Here is a 20,200-nt window from a genome sequence, read left to right on the forward strand (position 1 = left end):
ACTAGGTTTTGTGATTTTGAACCTAAAATCTTATGAGTAACACAAACCATCACGTAGATCTCACTCGCATGGTTTGTCGATATCACTGCGATCACTGGGACGCTCTAACACTTATTTGTTGACAAATTGTTATTTTTATCTAATCTCAAATGATCAATTAGCCATTTTAATCTCAATTCTTTATAAAAATTATGAGAGTGTTATTTCTAAAAATTATAAGGCGATGTAGTGTTTATGTATACCTTATGTTTTACTGTATCACTTTGAAAATTTTACGATTTTTTTATCCATTCTAGGTTTGATATAACACTTAGATAAACTTCGGTTGCAAATGTTGATGGCGACAACACACAAATGCAACAAGCGTCCTCTACGTAACACTTACACGGAAATGTAGGCTTTTATGTGTGATTAATAATTAATTTCGACTATGGATAGCTTAGTTGAAATTTTTACTTAAAATTAAGGTAATATTATTTTATTATGATCTTAATCAACGCATCTTTATAGCAAGTTGGAGTCATAAAATTTGTATAGTTTATTCCAAATACGCCAAAAGTTTTAACATCATACATATGTTTTTTGCAATAAATACTATTTTTATAAACAACAAATACGTTAGGTATTCGATTTAACATTACCACTAAGTTTGCTTCAGATATTTGAATAAAAATATACATTGAAAGAAAACAATTATTTAACCGGATTAAAGCTAAGAAAATTTAAAATTATGTATAATAATTATAAGTTTATAATAATACAAATAGCTTTAATCCGGTTAAAAAATTGTTTTCTTTTAATGTGTAAAAGCTATCTTAACCAAAGACAATACTATAAAAATATACAACTATATATACAGTGTTAGGGGCTGTCCATTATTCTCGTGAGGTTCGAAGGGGGAAGGGAGTGGTTCGGCAAAAAATCACGAAATATCACAACGCGATTTCTAAACCGAAAAGCGGTTTGTTTGTTTGTGTACCGTTGCCAGGCAACGAACGAAGTACAATATATGTTTTTCGCAAGATTACAATTAATATTATTTTTATGCCAGTCAAAAACAACATGCAACCTTTCGGTCTAGACATTTTTATCATAGTCCTTAATTTTCTAGAATAGGATTGGAAACTTTATACCAGTACTTAAAAATAATATTATAATTTTTTTAGATTCTTTGTAGGTACTAAAAATACACGTGATTTTTGGTGGTGGGTTGGGGGCCTTAAGCCTTACCATGGGGAAGTGAGGGGTTAAAAAATGTTTAAAAAACATCACAATTAATGGACAGCCCCTGAGACACAAATATTGGTGTCGAAACTTACCGCAAACTACGTATGAATGTCAAAACATTTCTTTGACATACAAGAGTCATGTTTAAAGGCGTACGCATTAGGTATCGATATTGAATCTTGCCCTTATAATTTGAACTATACACATTCATTCAGCCTTAATTTTTAAATCCATTGAAATTATTTACGTCCAATTACTATATAACATATACTACACTATGACAATGTATATATACTTTATGACAATTACATAACTTTACATTAACATATACTACACTCTATGACAATTTAACACCTATAATTTGTGTCAGACTGACAGTGGCAGTGTTGTTGTTGACATGAATTGCAAGCTGTTTTAAAATGTTACTAATCCAGTGCCAAATTGATGAGTAAATTTAGTTGCTCAAAGCATTATTAACATATCAGTTAACATATCCAAGTAAAATACCGCGGTATGAGATGTCAATAGATCAGATATAATTATTTTAGAATTTCTAGATTTAAAAAAAAATGCCGGTCATAAACATACTCGAAATAAATATAGCCTGTTGCAATATGTTACAAAAATATTGGAATCGCTCCAGCACATTTGACTTTATTTCTTATAATAGCATTGAAAACGATACACCGTAAACTCTATATAACTGCATTTTATCGCGTTATAGAGAGTTTTCGTTAAACGAAGAGAAGAAAAACATATATAATCCATGACTCCTACTTATTAGTCATTGTCAACAACAGTCCCGACAGCAATCCCAATTTGTAAACAGAAGAACGAATTCCTTAGAAAGTCCGTATGCATGATGCCGACAGTTGAGTTTATTGCTGGCTAAGGTAATAAGGCGACAAAAGAACGTGTTTTAGCAACTTCAAAGTACTTTATAACTCAATTGTTGTCGTTATTGAGAGTGGGCGTAACGCTATGTAGAGTGTATACTAAGCTAAACCAACCAAAGCCAATTGATTTCGACGCTTTCGAGTTCGTCGTTAAATCAAGCGATCGTTACATGGAGTTACACTGTATTAAACTATCTGAGCTGTGCGGTTTCACCCACATTAATTGGATTATTTCAATCACAATACATCCCAGAATAATAAAGTTTCCTAAGATGGATCTATGGAGGGATTCTTAAGATTAAACTGAGAGAATTCTTAAGAGGATTTTTGCCATTTTATGAAAAGATTCTTTTCATTTTATATATTCTACACGTTTATTACTGTTAGTTAGTATGACGTGAGCAATCATAGTACTTTTCTTCTTTTCTTTCTTTCTTAGTTCTTTCTATAGATATTCGAACATTCAAAGGCACTTAACTTTATATAGGACGCGATTTATCACCGATTGAATGATGATGGAGGTTAAAGAAATTCTTTACAAAAGCAGTACATATTTAGATGCGGTAACGTCGCACTAATACAACTGGGCTCGTTGTTGTATCTGAAACGGAATAATATATATTATTTTTAAATGTTTCGCTTAAATAAAAATATAGACCAAAGTATTGAAGTCCAAACGCTGATAAAACTAAAATTACATACAATTTTATTTGTGTTTTCCTTGTTTTAAATTAATAAAATTGGGATATCAGACAAACTAGATATAACTTTGCCACCACCGGCCAGCAATTGGCGGGAGATGGCACAGGACAGGACGCGCTGATAGAATCTCATTTTGGAAATAAAGACATTTTCAGAGCCAGCGGTGCGAGTGAAGGAGACAAACTATACCTAAACATATTTTAATAACACTAAGTGTTTAAACATTCAAAAATGTTACTAATGTGATATTCAAATAGCTAATCTTCTGAAGTAGAACAGTGTCTAGTGGCTTCAGCGTGCGACTCTCCTCTCGTAGGTTGTAGGTTCGATCCCCGGCAGTGCACCAATGGATTTTATTTATATGTGCACATTTAACATTAACTAGAACGGTGAAGGAAAACATCGTGAGAAAACCGACTTGCCTTAGACCCAAAAAGTTGACGGCGTGCGTCAGGCACAGTAAGAAATGACCATGAAACAGATACGGTCACCTGAGGCCCAGACCTAAAAGTGGGTGTAGTGCCAGCGATTTTTTTTAATGTTCCGAAGTATGATTTTTATAATATTATGAAGATAAGTTCACTTACGCATTAATCCTTGATATATCTCTCGAGTCGATCTCGAATCTGTCCGCTGCTTTGTAATAAATCAAAGAACCCTCATACACACCATTATTCGGGTTAACTGTTACCTGAAATTATGAGGTTAATCTTTATTAACACATTAACTGCCATCTACTCGGATCCGTGAAAACATCTATCGTGATCCAGCAAAACCCGGCTTTTGAGGCGAGCTCACCTTGTTTTGCGTGCCCACTGTGGCAATATAGTCAACTCACGAAAACGAATAATAATAATAATATACATTCATACATATTGTTACGAGCTAGGGGATCGGATAGAAAATGCCGTAGATTTATTCAAGGGTTTATTTCTTGGTAAATCAATGAGGAATTTATGGGCACAAATTAACCGCAGAGATGCACTAATTACACACACAAAACAATCACTTATTACTTCACTTATGCACACTTCACACTGTACTTTATCACTTGTATTCACTTTATTCGCACTTTATCGCTTCGGTGTTTCTCTCTTGTTATCGCATTCAAAACTAAAGGCGACTAGTCGCGTTTCGGCTCGCTTATATATCCCTGGGTATAATTCTAAACAATATTCGAGAACTTTCTAGGCGGGCTTGCTACTGAGTAGCGATTGCACAATTCTAGAACGTCCGCACTCTTTGTCTCTTTCGCACGTTGCTCCGTCCTTGTCGTACGGCGTTCTAGAGTGCTCAGTCTAGTTTCGAGAAAGTTCTAATCTTCTCTCTCTCTCTCTCTCGTATCATTTCGTCCTTGTCTCACACCTAGAAAGTTCGATCTAGAATATTCCTTCATCAAAGTGGTATACATAGGCCTGAAAACGCCTGAAAACGGGTCTCCTGAAAACTGCACCAATCGACTACACATGTTCTGAAACTGACTGAAAAAAGGTTTCAGCTTCCTGAAAACTAGGGTAACATTATGAGAATTACAATTTTCTAATATGTGATTAACCCTCTCCTGAAACGGTCAGAAATCATATTACAGCCTGCTGAAAAGTTCTCTAAGTAGTGGAAAAATCTAGAAACATTGCAGTCGACCCGTCTTCGTAACAATATGTTCAAACATTCATATTTACTTAATCAAAATTCGCCATAAAAAGTTCTGGTTTCCGGCTATTACTTCGATCTATTGTTAAGGCCTTCAATGTGTTAAACCGAGTGTTTACAAATGCTCAGCACATACAATCATATAAGACGGTAGATTGGTTACGCGTTATAGGAAACGCGTTGTGAGTATTCTCGCATAAAGCCCTTTTTGACCCCATATAACGTGATACGGATATGATTTACGTTTAACTTTTCTCGTAATGAAAAAACATAGTTATGACCGAAATATGTGCGTACAAATCATTCAAATGACACAATACAAAAAATAACGCAATAACGCGTGCTATACAGCGTAAGAGGAAAATGCGTTAGTACATCGTGTTATAAGGCAGTTTACTGAACATAAAATAACAATTCTTTTGCATCGCGAGCCCTAGGCAGATAAGACTGATAAACGAATGTATGTTTATTATATTTTAAATAATAATAAAAAAACAACCTCCTTCAAGGAAAGGCCAAAATGCTTTAAAGGCAACCCTTGATCCTTCTGCCCCTTTGCCCCTATAAAAAAATGTTTATCAATTAAAGTAAATAAGTTACCTTAACGGTATAATCCTCTCTATCAGTATTCAGCTGTTTTCCGAACTTGCCAACGTATCCGTCCATATCCTTCGCGGCCACGAATGTTAGTACTCCATTATTAGGCCGCTTACGCATCGACCACTGAACACTTTGAAGAGTTCGGGGAACGCATTTTGATCTGAAAAAAAAATTATATAATTATTATAAAACAAATATAAAGATGACTATGTCTATTAAGCGATGGTTACCAGACCATAGCATCTTAAAAATATATTTACAGAGAGAAGCTTTAATCTGTAAAACATCGTGCGCAACTGAATTAATGCAGGTGAAACTGTAGAGCACAGCTAGTTTGATATAATTTACATTTTCGGTCTGGACATCATATTTCTGAATGTGTTTCGTGATATTTTTTCTCTTAATATGTAAGTAGATGATCAGCCGTCTGTGCCTGGCACACTTCGTCCACTTTTTGAGTTTACGAGCGAGTGTTAAATGCGCACATAGAAAGATTGAAGAACGTCCATAGGTGCTCAGACGAACCTCAGGAAGGATAAGAATTAGAAGCTGAAGCCACCAGGCCAACACTGTTCCATTCATAAAAAAAACGTGTGTTTACCTATGTACACGTGTTAGGAGTTCTTTGGCGTAACGAGATAAAAATCTTTTTAAAAATTTACTCTCATCATTTTCCCCTAATGCGCCAAAAGAAGTATCACTTTCAAAAACTAAAATGTCGACTATAGCTAACTTCACGGTGTCGGTTTTTTGTGACGGTGTGCGCGCGCATCGTAACAATTTACTCTTATCATTTTTCCCTAACGCGCCAAAAGAAGTATAACTATAACACGCTAAAATGTTGACTATAACTAACTTCATGGTGTCGGTTTTTTATGACGGCGTGCGCGCGCATCGTAAAAATTTACTCTCATAATTTTTTCCTTAACGCGCCAAAAGTATAACTTAAAAAAACTAAAATGTCGACTATCGGTAACTTCGGGGTGTCGGTTTATTGTGACGGCGTGCGCGCGCATCGTAAAAATTTACTCTCATCATTTTCCCCTAACGTGCCAAAAGAAGTATAACTTCAAAGATACAATGCTTTGTTAACTATATTTAATTACACAGTTATTAAGTACTAACCTAGCTTCATCTGTAAGTGAATTGATAAAATCCACCAGGGCCTTCCCAGTTTTCGTGAACATAGGATCAGATTTCTCCACTTCTTCCCAGGATAAACAAGAACACCAGTGGGGTTCGATTCCCGCCTCACTACAGGATCGGTTTGATGAGATCTCGAAAGGTTTTAACACTTATTAATTAAAAGTCAGTATGGAAAATAAACAGGAATCTGTATTAAAAACGTCTGCAAAAAGTAGTATGAGGTAAAATAACTGGTAAGTAATTATCAAAAAAAAATATTAATATTGATCATGACGATGACGTAGGACGCTTGTAAATAATATCATCACCTGTCTTATGATATTATTTACAAGCGTCCTAGGTCCTGCGATATAATCATTATGTTATCTTCGAGTTTAATATAGTCGGAGCTTTAATTTTTTTTAGTTTATTTGTATCGTTCTCAAACGATTCGTTCTTTCTCAAAAAAACTTGACGTTCATTACGTGTTTACAAGCATAGAGACATAGAGACAAAAGTTAAAATAACTTGTAAAGATTCCATAGGGACTTAAAAATAAGGGTTTGTCCACTTTATTTTTAATCCCATCAAATATGTTATTTTATACTTTAAGACAGAAGAAAGAGAGGAGGTCTAAGCTACAATTCATCGAGACATTAATATTCATTTGTTAGAAGAGTCGGCCAGAGAGCAGTCGAATTCGAAGTGTCAAACAAAAGTCTCGTCTGTCAAATACCGCCTAAAATCAAACTTTTGCCACAAAATATATCCGTCCTTACCGGTTCCAATAACGTTAAACCACGCGTTAAGTCTGCACCCTTAACCTTATATGGATTCCACTCCTTTCTCATATCCATAACATCCAAAATTGTTGCGTGTATATCATGGGGCGTCGTCAAAACTTCGGCGTTACGTTCCAAGTTCTTTTGTGCTTCTGGCCTTTCTCTTACGAGGTCATCTGGTAAACGTATAGCCATAAGGGGCAACCGCTCTTCGAATTTTCCTTGTAATGTGTCGCGAACGTAGGCGTATCTGTAACCAAATGTTTGAACTGATAATTTTTTTTTATGAGACAGGAGGCAAACCCGCAACACCAGGATTGCAAGTGCGTTGCCGGTCGGTCGTACACTCTTATCTTGAAGGCCCCTAAGTCGTAACGGTTGTAAAAGACCTGGTATGGCGGCTATTTCCATAAAGTCGTGAAGAGCAAGAAGTGTCTTATGAGGCGTCCTATATGTCGTAACTATCAGCTGCCACTGTCATTGTATGTCACAGAGCCATTAATTAACAAATTTAAACCACAGGCCTTGAACCAATTTGACTTTGACGTTGTTAATTTATTAGCCTTGTGACATGAAAGTTACGTGAATGACAGCTGACAGTTGCGCTATTGCTCTGACAAATATTTTTCTTTAGGTAAACTTAATTTTGTTAATTTATATTATTATTTAAAGTTAGATGACCTGTGGTAGTACTCTGTAAGTTCCATTGCCGACGTGTTTATATGGAATTTTGATGAAGTTCTCGTCGGTCGTTGCCTTGGTCACTGTACAAAAGCTCAACATTGAAGGGACTTACAGAGTACCAGGCTTAATAGTACCATCTATGATGTAAGGCACACCCACTTCATCTACGGCAAATGAAATAGTATACATAGCATAATACCGTACGTCTGCGGAACGAATTACTTACCGTATATTTTTAAAGTTAAATGCAATTTCACTAGAAAACTGTTTGCAGAACAAATTACGATATTGAAATGGTAAAATCTCAGGCAAAATATCAAATAGATAACATTGTTGATAACTTGTAACTATCACTTACCTAGGTCCATGATCACCAAACAATAGAAGCATTGTGTTTTTCCCCCTTCCCTTTTCCATGAAATCAGTTAAAAAGGCCGCTAACGCATCATCAGCCGTCGGTATCATGTTAAAGTCATCGTGTGTTATATCAGCAATGAAGGTGAAACCAAACTTTTTACCGTCTAACTTGAAGAACTGAAAGAGAATTGAACTTATTTAAGACAACAGAATAAGACAACAAAGGTTACTTTCTCACAGGTATCTCTTACCTCTGATGGGGTACAATAAATTAGAAACAAGACAGCACTTAAAGTTGGCCTACTACCTACTTTAAAGTCTTGCTTGGAGGAGTGGTAAGCGTCCCAAGTTCTTCAAGAACTAGGGCGATGGCGAACACCAAGAAGAAGGTTGGCCAGAACCAGTCTGCCAATTTAGCAACATTTTAAGAAAAAACATTACCGTATATATGCTCAAAGCTCGAAGCTTCCCAATTACTCAACAGAATGCAACGTGGGCACTATCAGACTTCAGTGATGGTTTGGTGGGGTAGGAGCTATGAGGGATTGACAGAGCCATACTTTTGTGTTAAAGGTATCAAAACATTGGCACAAGTGTAATAAGATACTATTCTTGAGAAGGTAGTAAAGCTTCTTAACAACACCATGTTCAATAACCAAGAATGGTCCTTCCAGCCAGACTCGGCGCCGGGTCATAAAGCTAAGTCTACGCAGTCTTGGTTGGAAACGAACGTTTCGGACTAGATCAGAGCTGAAGACTGGCCGTCGTCTAGTCCCGAGCATAATCTGGTTATGATTTATTGTGAGTTTTGAGGGTACTAGAGGCTTCCTCTAAACGCAATGATAATTTGGAGTCCCTAACACAATTCGTACGATTGGCAGTGAAGAATTTTCCCATTGAAAAAGTGCGTGTTTCTACCGATATCTGGCCTCAACGTTTAAAGGACTGTATTGCAGCCAATGGACACTTCAAATAAGCTTTTTTATATTTTTAATTGATTTATATTAAACTAATACACTGTAAAAGTAATACATTTTATTTGCAATAGAAATTGAATATTTTTTTTACTATGTTTCAGTATTTATAGTTAGACTAGGTATATAATATTATATTTGACTTTAATTAACGTATCGTACTGTCATAATAGCGTATGTATTACAGTTATAAATTTACAAAGGCGTTTAACATTTATAAAGGTTTAATCTTATATCAAATACGGTAACCTTTGGACAAGCACATATATTGTCGCAGCCGCAGGGCAGGCTCAAAATAATAAGCAAAAATATGTATTTCCATATTTCCATATTTGTACCAAGCGTTTTAAAATTATTTTAGTTTACTATTTATCCATTTATAATAATTATTATGAAGAGAATAATCTTAAAAATTTAACAAAATCGGTATATAATTTTATAATATTGTTATCGATGTGGCAGAATCATCAGAAGAATCAGTAGACATTCTATAAATATATATACTTTATGATATCACTCTTTAAGCTTTATTTATTTTATTTTTATAATGTGTATTTTTCTTTGTTAGTCTGAAATTTTCATGTTCTAATATAATAGATGTGTATGTGTGTACAATCTGTATATAATGCCTTATATATTTATAGCAAATAATAAAAAAAACGAAATTCTTCAATAGATAAATATGCGCATGACCCTAAAATAATCACATACCTGATCCGTAATATTTAACATCAATTCGAACTGCGGCGTGTCTCCCACACAATATCTCTTGGATTTGCTTCCCCATTTCATTCCATTCTGAGATTCTTCTAAATAAAACGCTCGTAGGTAATGATCAGCTGGCTGGCGAACAAACCCTTTGAAACGGTACTGAAAAGTACCAATCCACGGCATATCTTCGAAATAGGCTGTACGATACCTAAACATTATTATCATTATTATTGGGAAAGTACAAAACGTAATTTTATTTTATTTTATTTAACAGGGCTCAAACCAGCCAGGCTCATCTGATATTAAGTGATAGCGCCGCCCATAGACACGCTCACATTGGCAGAGAGTTTGCAAGTGCGTTGCCGGCATATTAAATATCAAGACTATAACGAACTATAACGACATAACATACATCCTTAAAATGGGGGCAACTCGTTCTCTTCTCCCAGAATCCCGCATAGCTGACGTGGTTCTATACTATAATATTTAAAGCCCCAGGATAGTAAAACTTCTAAATGAAGTCGGAAACTACAAAAATAGTCCCAAAACTTTTGATAAATATTATTGATTATCAAAATAGATTTACTACAACTACAGACTACATCAAAATGCGATAAATTATTAATAAAAATCTTACCCATCATCCTTAAGTCTATAAAATATAAACGGCATATTGTCCAGACTATAATTATTTTTCGTTTTCTTTCTTACATCTGGCAACTCTAATTCGGTCTTGCCAGTTAAGAATGGGAACAGCGCGGCCGGTGTTCCATCCCCAACGATGTTATAGCTGTAATCGAATTATCATAACAAATGCGCACACTCTGTAGTATTTATAAAAAACAGTTATCAGAGAAAATATAATACATTGAAGTTTACAGATATACTTACGAATTCAATACAGTTGCTCCAAGTAATTCGTTAACGACCTTATAGCTTTTCGGCATGCGTCTTATGAAACCATTCTTTGCCGTGGAATCGAATCCTAAGAACAGTATATCATATGTGTTCTCTCGACCCGCTGGTGGACTTTTAGGGTGGACTGTTGATCGGAAGCCTATACCGTGGCCCAGCCATTTGCTTGGTAAGATGCTATGACAAAGTAATATTGTTGAATAAATTATTAATTTTGTTCTGATTTTAACTCTAACTGAATTGATTTTATTTTTATTATTAGATCATAACTACTACAACAACAAAAGTAATGCACACATTTTAATTTTGTTGTCAAAACTTCTTTTGGGCCATTCAAGTATTACGTGGGGGGGGGGGGGGGGGGTTGGTCTTTGATTTCTTATTTGGTCATTACGTCAACAGTAATTATGTAATTTTCTACACATGTTACCCATTCCAAGTATAGACCATCTATGCTTGAAAACGAAATGCATTTTCGAGGATCCTACAAAAAAATAATATCTTTATGTACTATTGAGAGCTGTGCTTACTTTTTCTGACAAGAAAAGGGGGGTAAATTACAATAGGTAAATCTACTTACGTACTTGAACGGCCGCTTTAGAACTGTCGTGATTTTAAAGTCGATGAAAACAAAAAGAGACAGACACATAAATTTATAAGATTAAACATGGTAGGAAATGAGGATAGGATAGGATAGGAGATAGGAAGCATTATACAGTGTATATACTTAAAACTAAACGATGTCATCGTAAACGATTTTGAATGTATATATTTATAGTCATAAATAGCAACAATTCGATCGTTTTTTTTTGACTTATTAAGTCTATGTAGAATAAAATAATTTTTGTATATCTTTATTTATATACAAGAGCTGGACATAACACGCGAATTGAAAATTAGGGTCTTCAATAATTCTCGCCAATGTTTAAAGATATTGATGACGATTTATTGAATCATTATGAAGTCTAAAACAGCCTCCATCGCATACTATCAATGTATACAATATTTATCAGACTAACAATACAACTCACCTATTTTCATGTGTTCCAGTACATTTAACCTTCACGTGATCGCTCTTAATGAGCGGATACACATCAGCTCCACGTATCTCTATGGACGGACCTATTGTGTATTTAGCATCACTTTCGTAAACTATATCATTGTACGTGCATATAATATCTCGTGTAGTCCTCAATATCTCTGGTACTACTTTGCACTCGTCTAACTAAAAATAAAATAAATCAGTGGTACTACAACTTATTTAGGACTTGGCCTCAGATTTCTGTACCTATTTCATGATCATTTGTCAATCTAATAGGCAAGTAGGTAGCCTCCTGTGCGTGACACATGCCGTGGACTTTTTGAGTGTAAGGCAAGCGGTTTCCTCGGGATGTTTTCCAAAGTCCATTAGTGAATAGCCAGGTATCAAACCTACGACCTCAGGGGAGCGTCGCACGCTGAAGCCACTAAGACCAACACTGTTTAACTAAAAATATACACCAATAACTCATACATCTAGGAGTTACCACTCTCTTAACCTAAGCATTTATCTTTAACCGACAACAAAGGTAGGCTGTTAGGTTTTCAAAGACTTGTGCTAAATTTATATGTATGTATGTTTGCCTTTATTGCTATGAATTAAAGCACATTATAGAATGAACATCTACAGGTCGCAAAGCCGAGCAAAAAATAGATATTTTTACTCTTTGCGAGCGTTTTTCAAATAAACGAAAAGTACTGTTTTGTCTCAAATAAACGCTACGTAGTATTTCGTCTCTTTATGTCGAATCGCGTTTAGGCTTTATTAGAGAGAGATGAGTGCTTTACTTGTTTAATTTTGTGCGCGTATGAACAATTATATCCAATGATTTTTTTTAATATATGATATACTTACATAACATTTTACCCAATCCACGCCATAGCAAACAATTTTGGGTAGATCTTTATCGAACTTGGTCACTTCCGGTGCGAAGGGGTCTAACTTGGGTATCTCACACCCCGAATTCTTATCCTCCCTTAAGGAGTCCTCCAGTCTTTTTTCTATATATCTGAAATAATTTGTTTAATAAAATAATAAATCTGCCCCACAGAGTAGAGCATTATGCCATAATTTAGCTGTATCCTGCAGTTGGCAACACTGTTCCGACCTCTTCAACAATAAAGAATTAACCACCCAAAGCTTTCTTCACTTCAACGTCAACTACGTGTTACCTATTTAAAACTGTTTGGTAGTTTATGAGTTCACCACGTTGATACAGACTGAGACTTTATAATGAGGTTCAGATCCATTTGAAACAAAAAGGTGCTACTCTCTGCTTTCAAAAATTATTTTATTATATTTAATTTACCATTAGAGATTAATTTATGAAATATAAACTCTTTGAACACTGAAAATTATTTATTAAATGAGAAAGATGTGTTATTATATAAAATTTCCTTAAAGAACTTATTCTTAAAGTATATATATTATACTTTATATAGATCTTATATTTTTAATATATGCATTATATTTGTTATAATTGAAACGAATAAACTCTAAGTACAATAAAATGGCTAACAAGATTTTGAACATAATATACAAGTTAACCTCAAAAATACTGGGCATTAACCTCATTATAACTATTAAAATCATAAAGGAAAATGTTATGTAATATTACGAGATTAAAGTCATTTAAATTCTGTAAGTTCCACCATTATGTATAATAAAAATTAGTGAAATGAAAATATTTTGTTAACAAAAATACTCACTCTGCCACAGATTGTCTGAAATAAAAAAAAAACAAAAATAAATACACTTAAAACAAATCATGCGAAGATAAATAATACATTTAATCATGCACCCCTGGGATCCATAGACAAAATAACCTACGCGATTTTTGAACGGGACCTTTATGCCCGCCCTCTCCGCTTTGGTCGAAGCACAAGTATGAAAGTCATCAACGAGTATAGCGGAGTCTGTAATGGGTCCGTTCCACTCGTGTTTGTGCATCAATGTTTACAAGTCTTTGACATCACAAAATTTTACAGTTTAGACAAGTTGTATACTATTAAGAGCTCGTAGTTCGAACGCATTTCCCAAGGAATTTATTTACGTCATAAAAGCTATAAAGATGGGAATTCGTCGTTGCTATGTTTATCCTTTAGAACAAAACTCGGAGCGCAACTGCTCACGTTTTTCATACAAAATCTACTCGATTGAACGGATTGTTTTAAAGCCTCTTTTGTCCATAGATACATATTCATATATGTATTTCAAATACGTTTGTCTTAAAGGTCTTATTACCAGGCCATAAAATCTTTATGAAAAATCATGGAAGTTCAGCGCGAGAATAAGAATAAAATTTTGAATATGGAACCCAGGCGTCAAGTCCAGAGATACAAAATACAAGAGCATGCTTAAACTTCGATTATGTTATAAAACCGATATTTGAGAAATATCCAAAATTTCAAGATTCGTTTAACTAGAGGTCCTAAGGGTAATTTTCAAGTTTCATACTTTTAAGACTGTAAAAAACATACCATGCAATTGTAATCAATAAATCTAAAATTTAATTGAAAGCAGTTAAATATTTTAATGTGCAAAACCGAGTATAAACACTCCAATCACCTAGAGACAAAATACACATATATATTCTGACACATGACAGCATGCTACTAGTCTGTGCGCAATGATAACTTTTTACGAATTATGCGAACTAATACTAACTAACGTGTGACAATGTCTAGGGCGAGATCCCTTTCGTGAAAATAGGGGAAACACCGAATCTTTCTTTAAGTAAGATAACCTAAATACGAAAAACAATTAATAAAATCGACGCCGAACTGACCTAGTACCACCATTGTACTGTACTAAACATTGTCTAAACACTATTAGCTTGTGTATTTTGTCTCTTAGAGTGAAATTTATTAAGCGTATTGAGAACTTAAGGCAATCTGATAGTCGCGCAACGCATTACCCCACGTTAATTTTTTTATACAACAGGGACCAAGCGGGCAGGTGGCTCAACTGTTGTAAAGTGGGCTCAGAGGTCTCGCAAGTGCACTGCCTGCCGGCTTTTTAAAAATTGATATGCTCTTTTATTATATATCGAGATATTAATCCGCAAAAGACCTCTGAACTCTCCATGGTAAATACCGTAGAAGATGCAGAGAGACCCAACTTCTTAAGTACGCAACGTCAAGCGGTTTGGCAAGTCACTGGTCCTCCACGATAAGAATCGCTCTTCATTGAATACGGTCAAGTAGAAAGTGCTGGAGAGCTCCCCTCAGAGGTGAGAACAGTACTCCATGTGGAACCGAATTTCTGCTATCTAGTTGCAAGCGATGGCCCAGAGTACCGTCGCGCCTGGCTCAGCACACCAATATTGGAGGCTAATCTAGCCTTTCCTTCCAAATGACCACGAAACTGAACATAGTTCAATATGGCAACGCCCAGTATCGGTTCCCGGTTTTAGCTTTAAGAGTGTCTTCGAAGAGAGGAGTAGCGACAAATCTTGTTCTTGTTAGCGGAAAACGTGCAATATTCTATCTTATATTGGTGAAATTGGAGTTCTAGTTGGACTACTCCACGTAGCAGAGTTTCCAATTCCGACACCAGTTTGTTCCGGTATTGATCGACAACTGTCCGAGAACTACCTCCATAACCAATAAATCGGCAGTGCCATCATCCGCATAGCTGTGAATGTTGCTAATTTGCAACATGTCATTAATATGCAGAAGAAAAGGGTCGCGGATGGGACACCAACATTTCCGATTGAAGATGGTCAAAGAAATCCAGTTGCATAATTTACATGCTAACTTTATAGTTATTTGAATCAAATTTATGTATCCTCTGAGCCAAAAATTTCTTCATCACCAAATAAGAAAATCAACAATCCCCCCCCCCCCATATAGTGCTTACGTAATACTTGAACGGCCGCCGAGGTAACGCACATGCGAACCCTCTGGCAATATGAGGTCTATGGGCGAGGGTATGACTAAATATCCTCACTAAACCCTCTGTCTAAATTTACTAAGTTCAAATCATCAGCTCAGGTTCTAAGTAAGCTAAGTCTCTTACGCTTTATAAATTTCACCCTTAGTTGTTAATATGTGCTGACCATTACCTGTCATCTTGGTTATAGGGCGGATCATCTTTGACAGGCAACTTAGCTACGTTAGGTTGCGTAACACCACCACTTGAACTAAAAACAATAGCAACTAAACTACTAACTAACTAACTAAAGCTATATAAGTGCAATCTAAAGCATTAACAATACATAATAATGTAGATAAGGCATGCAAAGATAATAAATAAATAAAGGTGTACTAAAGAAAAGCTTCTATAATCTAGATCAAAATGCAAAAATTTTCGCTCAATATTTCTTATCTATGGAATATACTTTCATTATTCTTTATCGAATATAAACTGCCATTTAGTACATTATATCTCAGCGTTTTCATAATTAAACTTTTATTTCCAAAATATTACTTCAATTAAGAGTAATTTGAGTTTTTTTCCTAACCATTAAGTGTTTTTTTAGTTCTAAATCATAAAGTATTATTAATATTCATAGACAATCGGGAAATATCTACAATATCGAGTTTGTTTTGAAAAGGGGTCGCAGTCTGTTGAAAAATATGAAATACTAACTATATATAGATACAAAAGAATCGTTGAAAATAGCGCGCTTTGTACATATGATTATAATTTTATTATATATTATATGACTAATAATGTAAAATGTAAAACTCCTTTAAAGTTTTAATTTTTGTTCGTAAAAATTTGCATCAATTCACTGTCAAAAGTGTTATTCATTCTATAAATACCAGGAATAAGCAAAATAGTAGTCCCAAAATACAGATTAACAAAATCGAATAAATCGTTTCTTGGGAATTGTGTCAGATTCTACAACAGGCTACCGAAGTGTGTAACTGATCTTACGACTAAAAAGTTCAAAAACGTCATCAAAGGAATCCTAATTAAAAAAGCGTATTATAAAATCCAAGACTATGTTGACGATAAAGATGTATGGCGCTAATTCATCTCTGCATGTGCGGTTTCCCTGGCAACTTGCGCTGTGCAAGTGTGTGTATCTCATTTTACACTAATAGTAAAAACTCATTTTTTTTGCATTGTATAGAATCTCTGTATACCTTGCATTATATAAACTTCTCAGCCGATTATTACTATTGTAACCGAGTCTTTGTAAGCTAAACCATTGTTGAAAAGAGTGTCCATGGAGTTTCTTGCCGGTTCTTCTCCCTGAGACCTACTTTTTGGAACCGTGCAACTAGACGTTTCATAAGAGCCTGCAAAGGCCTATTTGAAATAAAAACTTTTGATTTTCATTTTTGATTTTGAAAGACAAAATTTCGCGCCATTGCATGTGACAGAATATGCGAACTATTGTACCAGCCTTTTGTACCAAATTCTTGCAATAAACTATTATTATTATATGACTGCTTTACTTAACTTTGTATTAAAAGTTTGTTCGAAGTATGTTAGTTTTGCATTATCATAACATGTAGCTTTGGAAACAAAGAAAAGGTAACATCAGCTCAATACCCTGTCCCGTATTAGTGAATAATACATGCCTTAATCTACTATTATCGCTAAATATATACAGGTACCACACAAAAAGTACTCTTATCAGATAATAACATTTATCAAACCAAAGTACCGTTCGATAATTTTTATATCGACTCACTATGACCATATTGCATTATTAGAATCGATTTCGCTTATCAATAGCTGTGTCACCATATGCCCGCACAAGATAATACTGATAACCAACTTTCGGTTTAGTTTTTAACAAATTTTACTTAAAAAGGTTGTTTTCCAAAAAAAAAAATTATACCCTACACGACACTGGCGAAGTACCTTGTGGCCAGTTTGTACAAATAAAAGCCATAAACAAGAATTGAATTGATGTGTGGGACCCGTACTACCTATGTATTTCTAAAATTACTCAAATCCACTATATCTATTAATATTAAGAAACACTTACCTTCTTGTAAGATCAAGGTTTGGTTCTCTTAAAGTATTATTTAATGAAACATAATATAGGATAGAGAACACAATCACAACTAATATTACCACTTGGTTTCGCCTCGACCGATACCATACTTTCGGCATACCGTAAATCATCTGAAAAACAAATAAAAAAAACTATAAAAAAGGAATAAAATACATAATGTTCAATAAAATCTTTAAACAACCTTTGAATTATATACTTCCGTTAAAAATGAAAAATATAGGCGCGTGCGTTCATTATTTTTGACAAGACATATCTAATAATTAGTGGTCATGTTACCTTTTATCTATAATTCATATTTATATACAAGAATGGTGTGTCTGTTCTGTGTGTCACAATTAAAAATGCAAGCAAAGTTATATCCTTTAATCCTTAGGTAAGGTCACTGGGTCATTTGGTGCTTTAAATAATGGAGGATTATATCTCTATATAAACCACTCGCATACAACAATAGAATATAAGCAAAATAATAAAATTTTAATTGCTATGAAACAAATTAATGCAAAGTATCTGTTCAATAAAGTTCCTATCTATATCTAGACTCTCGTGGCGTAACTGCGACGACTCAGGAAATCGCCACACTTATAAAATTAAGAAAGACTGAGTAGGCACAATGTCCAGCCTTGGCTCGTACACCTTAAAAATGACTTAGTTACAGATTTACAATTTTTATGGAATCAACAAAGCCTGTATTAGTTTAAATTAAAGGAAAAAACCAATTCATTTGAATTGTGTACCACAACCAAATCATAGTCAATAAAATTTTGGAGATATCAGAGTGATAGAGTACTATCAATTTTATCTTTAGACTTAGTTCTTACAACACTTCTTCACACTGATAACAAGAAAAAAATATTGATTATACACAGAACCATATTCGTTCTATATATTAAAATATGTTCCTCTTATTGACTTTATAAAACTATGGCATGTTAGTAATTTATTACTATATTTTAAGAAGGTTTCCTTTGATAAAAACATAGATGTTTTCATATTTGTGGCTGTGGAGCAGTATTTTTAACAAATTAACTATGTTTAACTTTAAAAAGTTTCATAAAAAATTATATTAGATAAAAATTATATCTGTCCTATTATTATCAAAGCGTATATAGAATGTAATACAGATAAATGTATGTGTGTATTTATTGGAGATTATAGATAAGTTACTTGTCACAATTATGTTAATATCTTAGTTTCTAAAAGTTTAATAAGAAATAATGTTTTATTGATATTTCTCTTTTTTTGTAATAGTTAGCATGGAAAAAAGTAAGTAGAGCCACAAGAAACACATGATTTCTATATAAAAAATCTAACTGTATGTTAAATGTAAAAGTGGCAAACTGAAATAGCAAAACCTTAGAAACCATGTTTATTAAACATTTATGTTGTAAAAATTATATTAAACAAATTAAAAAGCAGACAGGAGGAAAAGTTTAGATAAGATAGCCTAGCACACACGTGAGAGAGTATGTAAAAAGTAGATTAGCTGAAAATTAAGCTATATATTATAATATATTGAACTGGCCAGACCTTAATATGTGTGAATCAACTTCATTTTTTCTGCCATTATAGCATGTATAGTTTTATAGCAGAAATGATGTTGATTATTACTAATAAGTACTTTCAATAAATGGTAAGTATTGAATCTTATAATAATATTTTACTAAAAATTAATTACCAATTTAAAAAAATTAAGAAAGTATGAACTCATTACATTAATGATATTTATTCATTTTTACATGATAAAGGCAAAGTACCAGTTATTAATGAAAATGTGAATAAAATTTAACTAATATGAGGCAGACAAGTAAATACCAAGACTAAAAATATGTTTACTTACATACTTCCTGCGGCTTTTCGGCAGTACTTTACACCAAGGTAATATTGATACAAAGTAAATTAGCAACACAAAACAAACACTATAGTGATGTTCTACAATATTTCAAATAATTGCAATATATACAGAATTTTTTATAATTAACTTTTATTATTGTTTGCCTTAATCAGTTAATCACACAACTCTAATCAAACATAGCAATAGACTAGACTAGTTACTTGTCACAGTACACTCTACAATATCATGTCGGTGTTGCCAGATGGTCTCGGCGACGTAAGCCCAGGCCTAATTTGATTTACCCCAGAAATCCCCAAGGATACCCTCTCCAAGCGGATGATGGTATGAGTCATGGCGCGATTCTTTAAAACCCTGGTCATGTTTGTAGGGTAATGAAAAGCATTACGCAAAGTATCTGTAATAGAAAATGGATTGCACACAAGGCAAAACAAGACCGAATCAAGTTTTATTCGGTTTTTGGTTAAACCAATATACAATTAGTAAGGTTAACCACACGGATCCTATTCTTACGATGTTTTCGTACTTCAATTTAGATCCAAAATCAGGAACTTAATATACAATAGCAAAAAACTGTATTTGGTGTGTTTTTGAAATTTCCCCTATAAAATCCCAAAATATTCTTTCACCCTATTCTGCCCCTTACTCAGTTGACAAACTCCTCTATCTAAAAGGAATTCCTCTGATCTGGCAACACTGAATTATGTTC

At 34.1% G+C, this 20,200-nt stretch overlaps 1 protein-coding gene across 4 annotated transcripts; it reads right to left on the bottom strand.

Moving 5' to 3' along the window:
* Positions 1-778: 778 nt before the first annotated feature.
* On the bottom strand, positions 779-19,695 carry LOC123717293. 4 transcript variants are annotated; one of them, XM_045673209.1, is made up of 15 exons: positions 19,480-19,694; positions 17,613-17,752; positions 15,729-15,806; positions 13,372-13,386; positions 12,518-12,671; positions 11,655-11,848; positions 10,600-10,800; positions 10,346-10,498; positions 9,709-9,916; positions 8,025-8,200; positions 6,980-7,232; positions 6,201-6,352; positions 5,076-5,235; positions 3,413-3,516; positions 779-2,724 (listed from the first exon to the last, which is right to left on the bottom strand). In XM_045673209.1, exons 2-15 carry the CDS (start codon positions 17,750-17,752, stop codon positions 2,646-2,648), a joined length of 2,067 nt encoding a protein of 688 aa, XP_045529165.1. In that variant the 5' UTR covers positions 19,480-19,694; the 3' UTR covers positions 779-2,645. The 4 variants fall into 4 exon arrangements, with proteins under 4 accessions (XP_045529165.1, XP_045529166.1, XP_045529167.1 ...); XM_045673210.1 differs by lacking the exon at positions 19,480-19,694 and adding an exon at positions 17,824-17,881; XM_045673211.1 differs by lacking the exon at positions 15,729-15,806.
* Positions 19,696-20,200: the final 505 nt, after the last annotated feature.

This window comes from Pieris brassicae, chromosome 12 (assembly GCF_905147105.1).
Source record: "Pieris brassicae chromosome 12, ilPieBrab1.1, whole genome shotgun sequence".
Lineage (NCBI taxonomy): Eukaryota > Metazoa > Arthropoda > Insecta > Lepidoptera > Pieridae > Pieris > Pieris brassicae.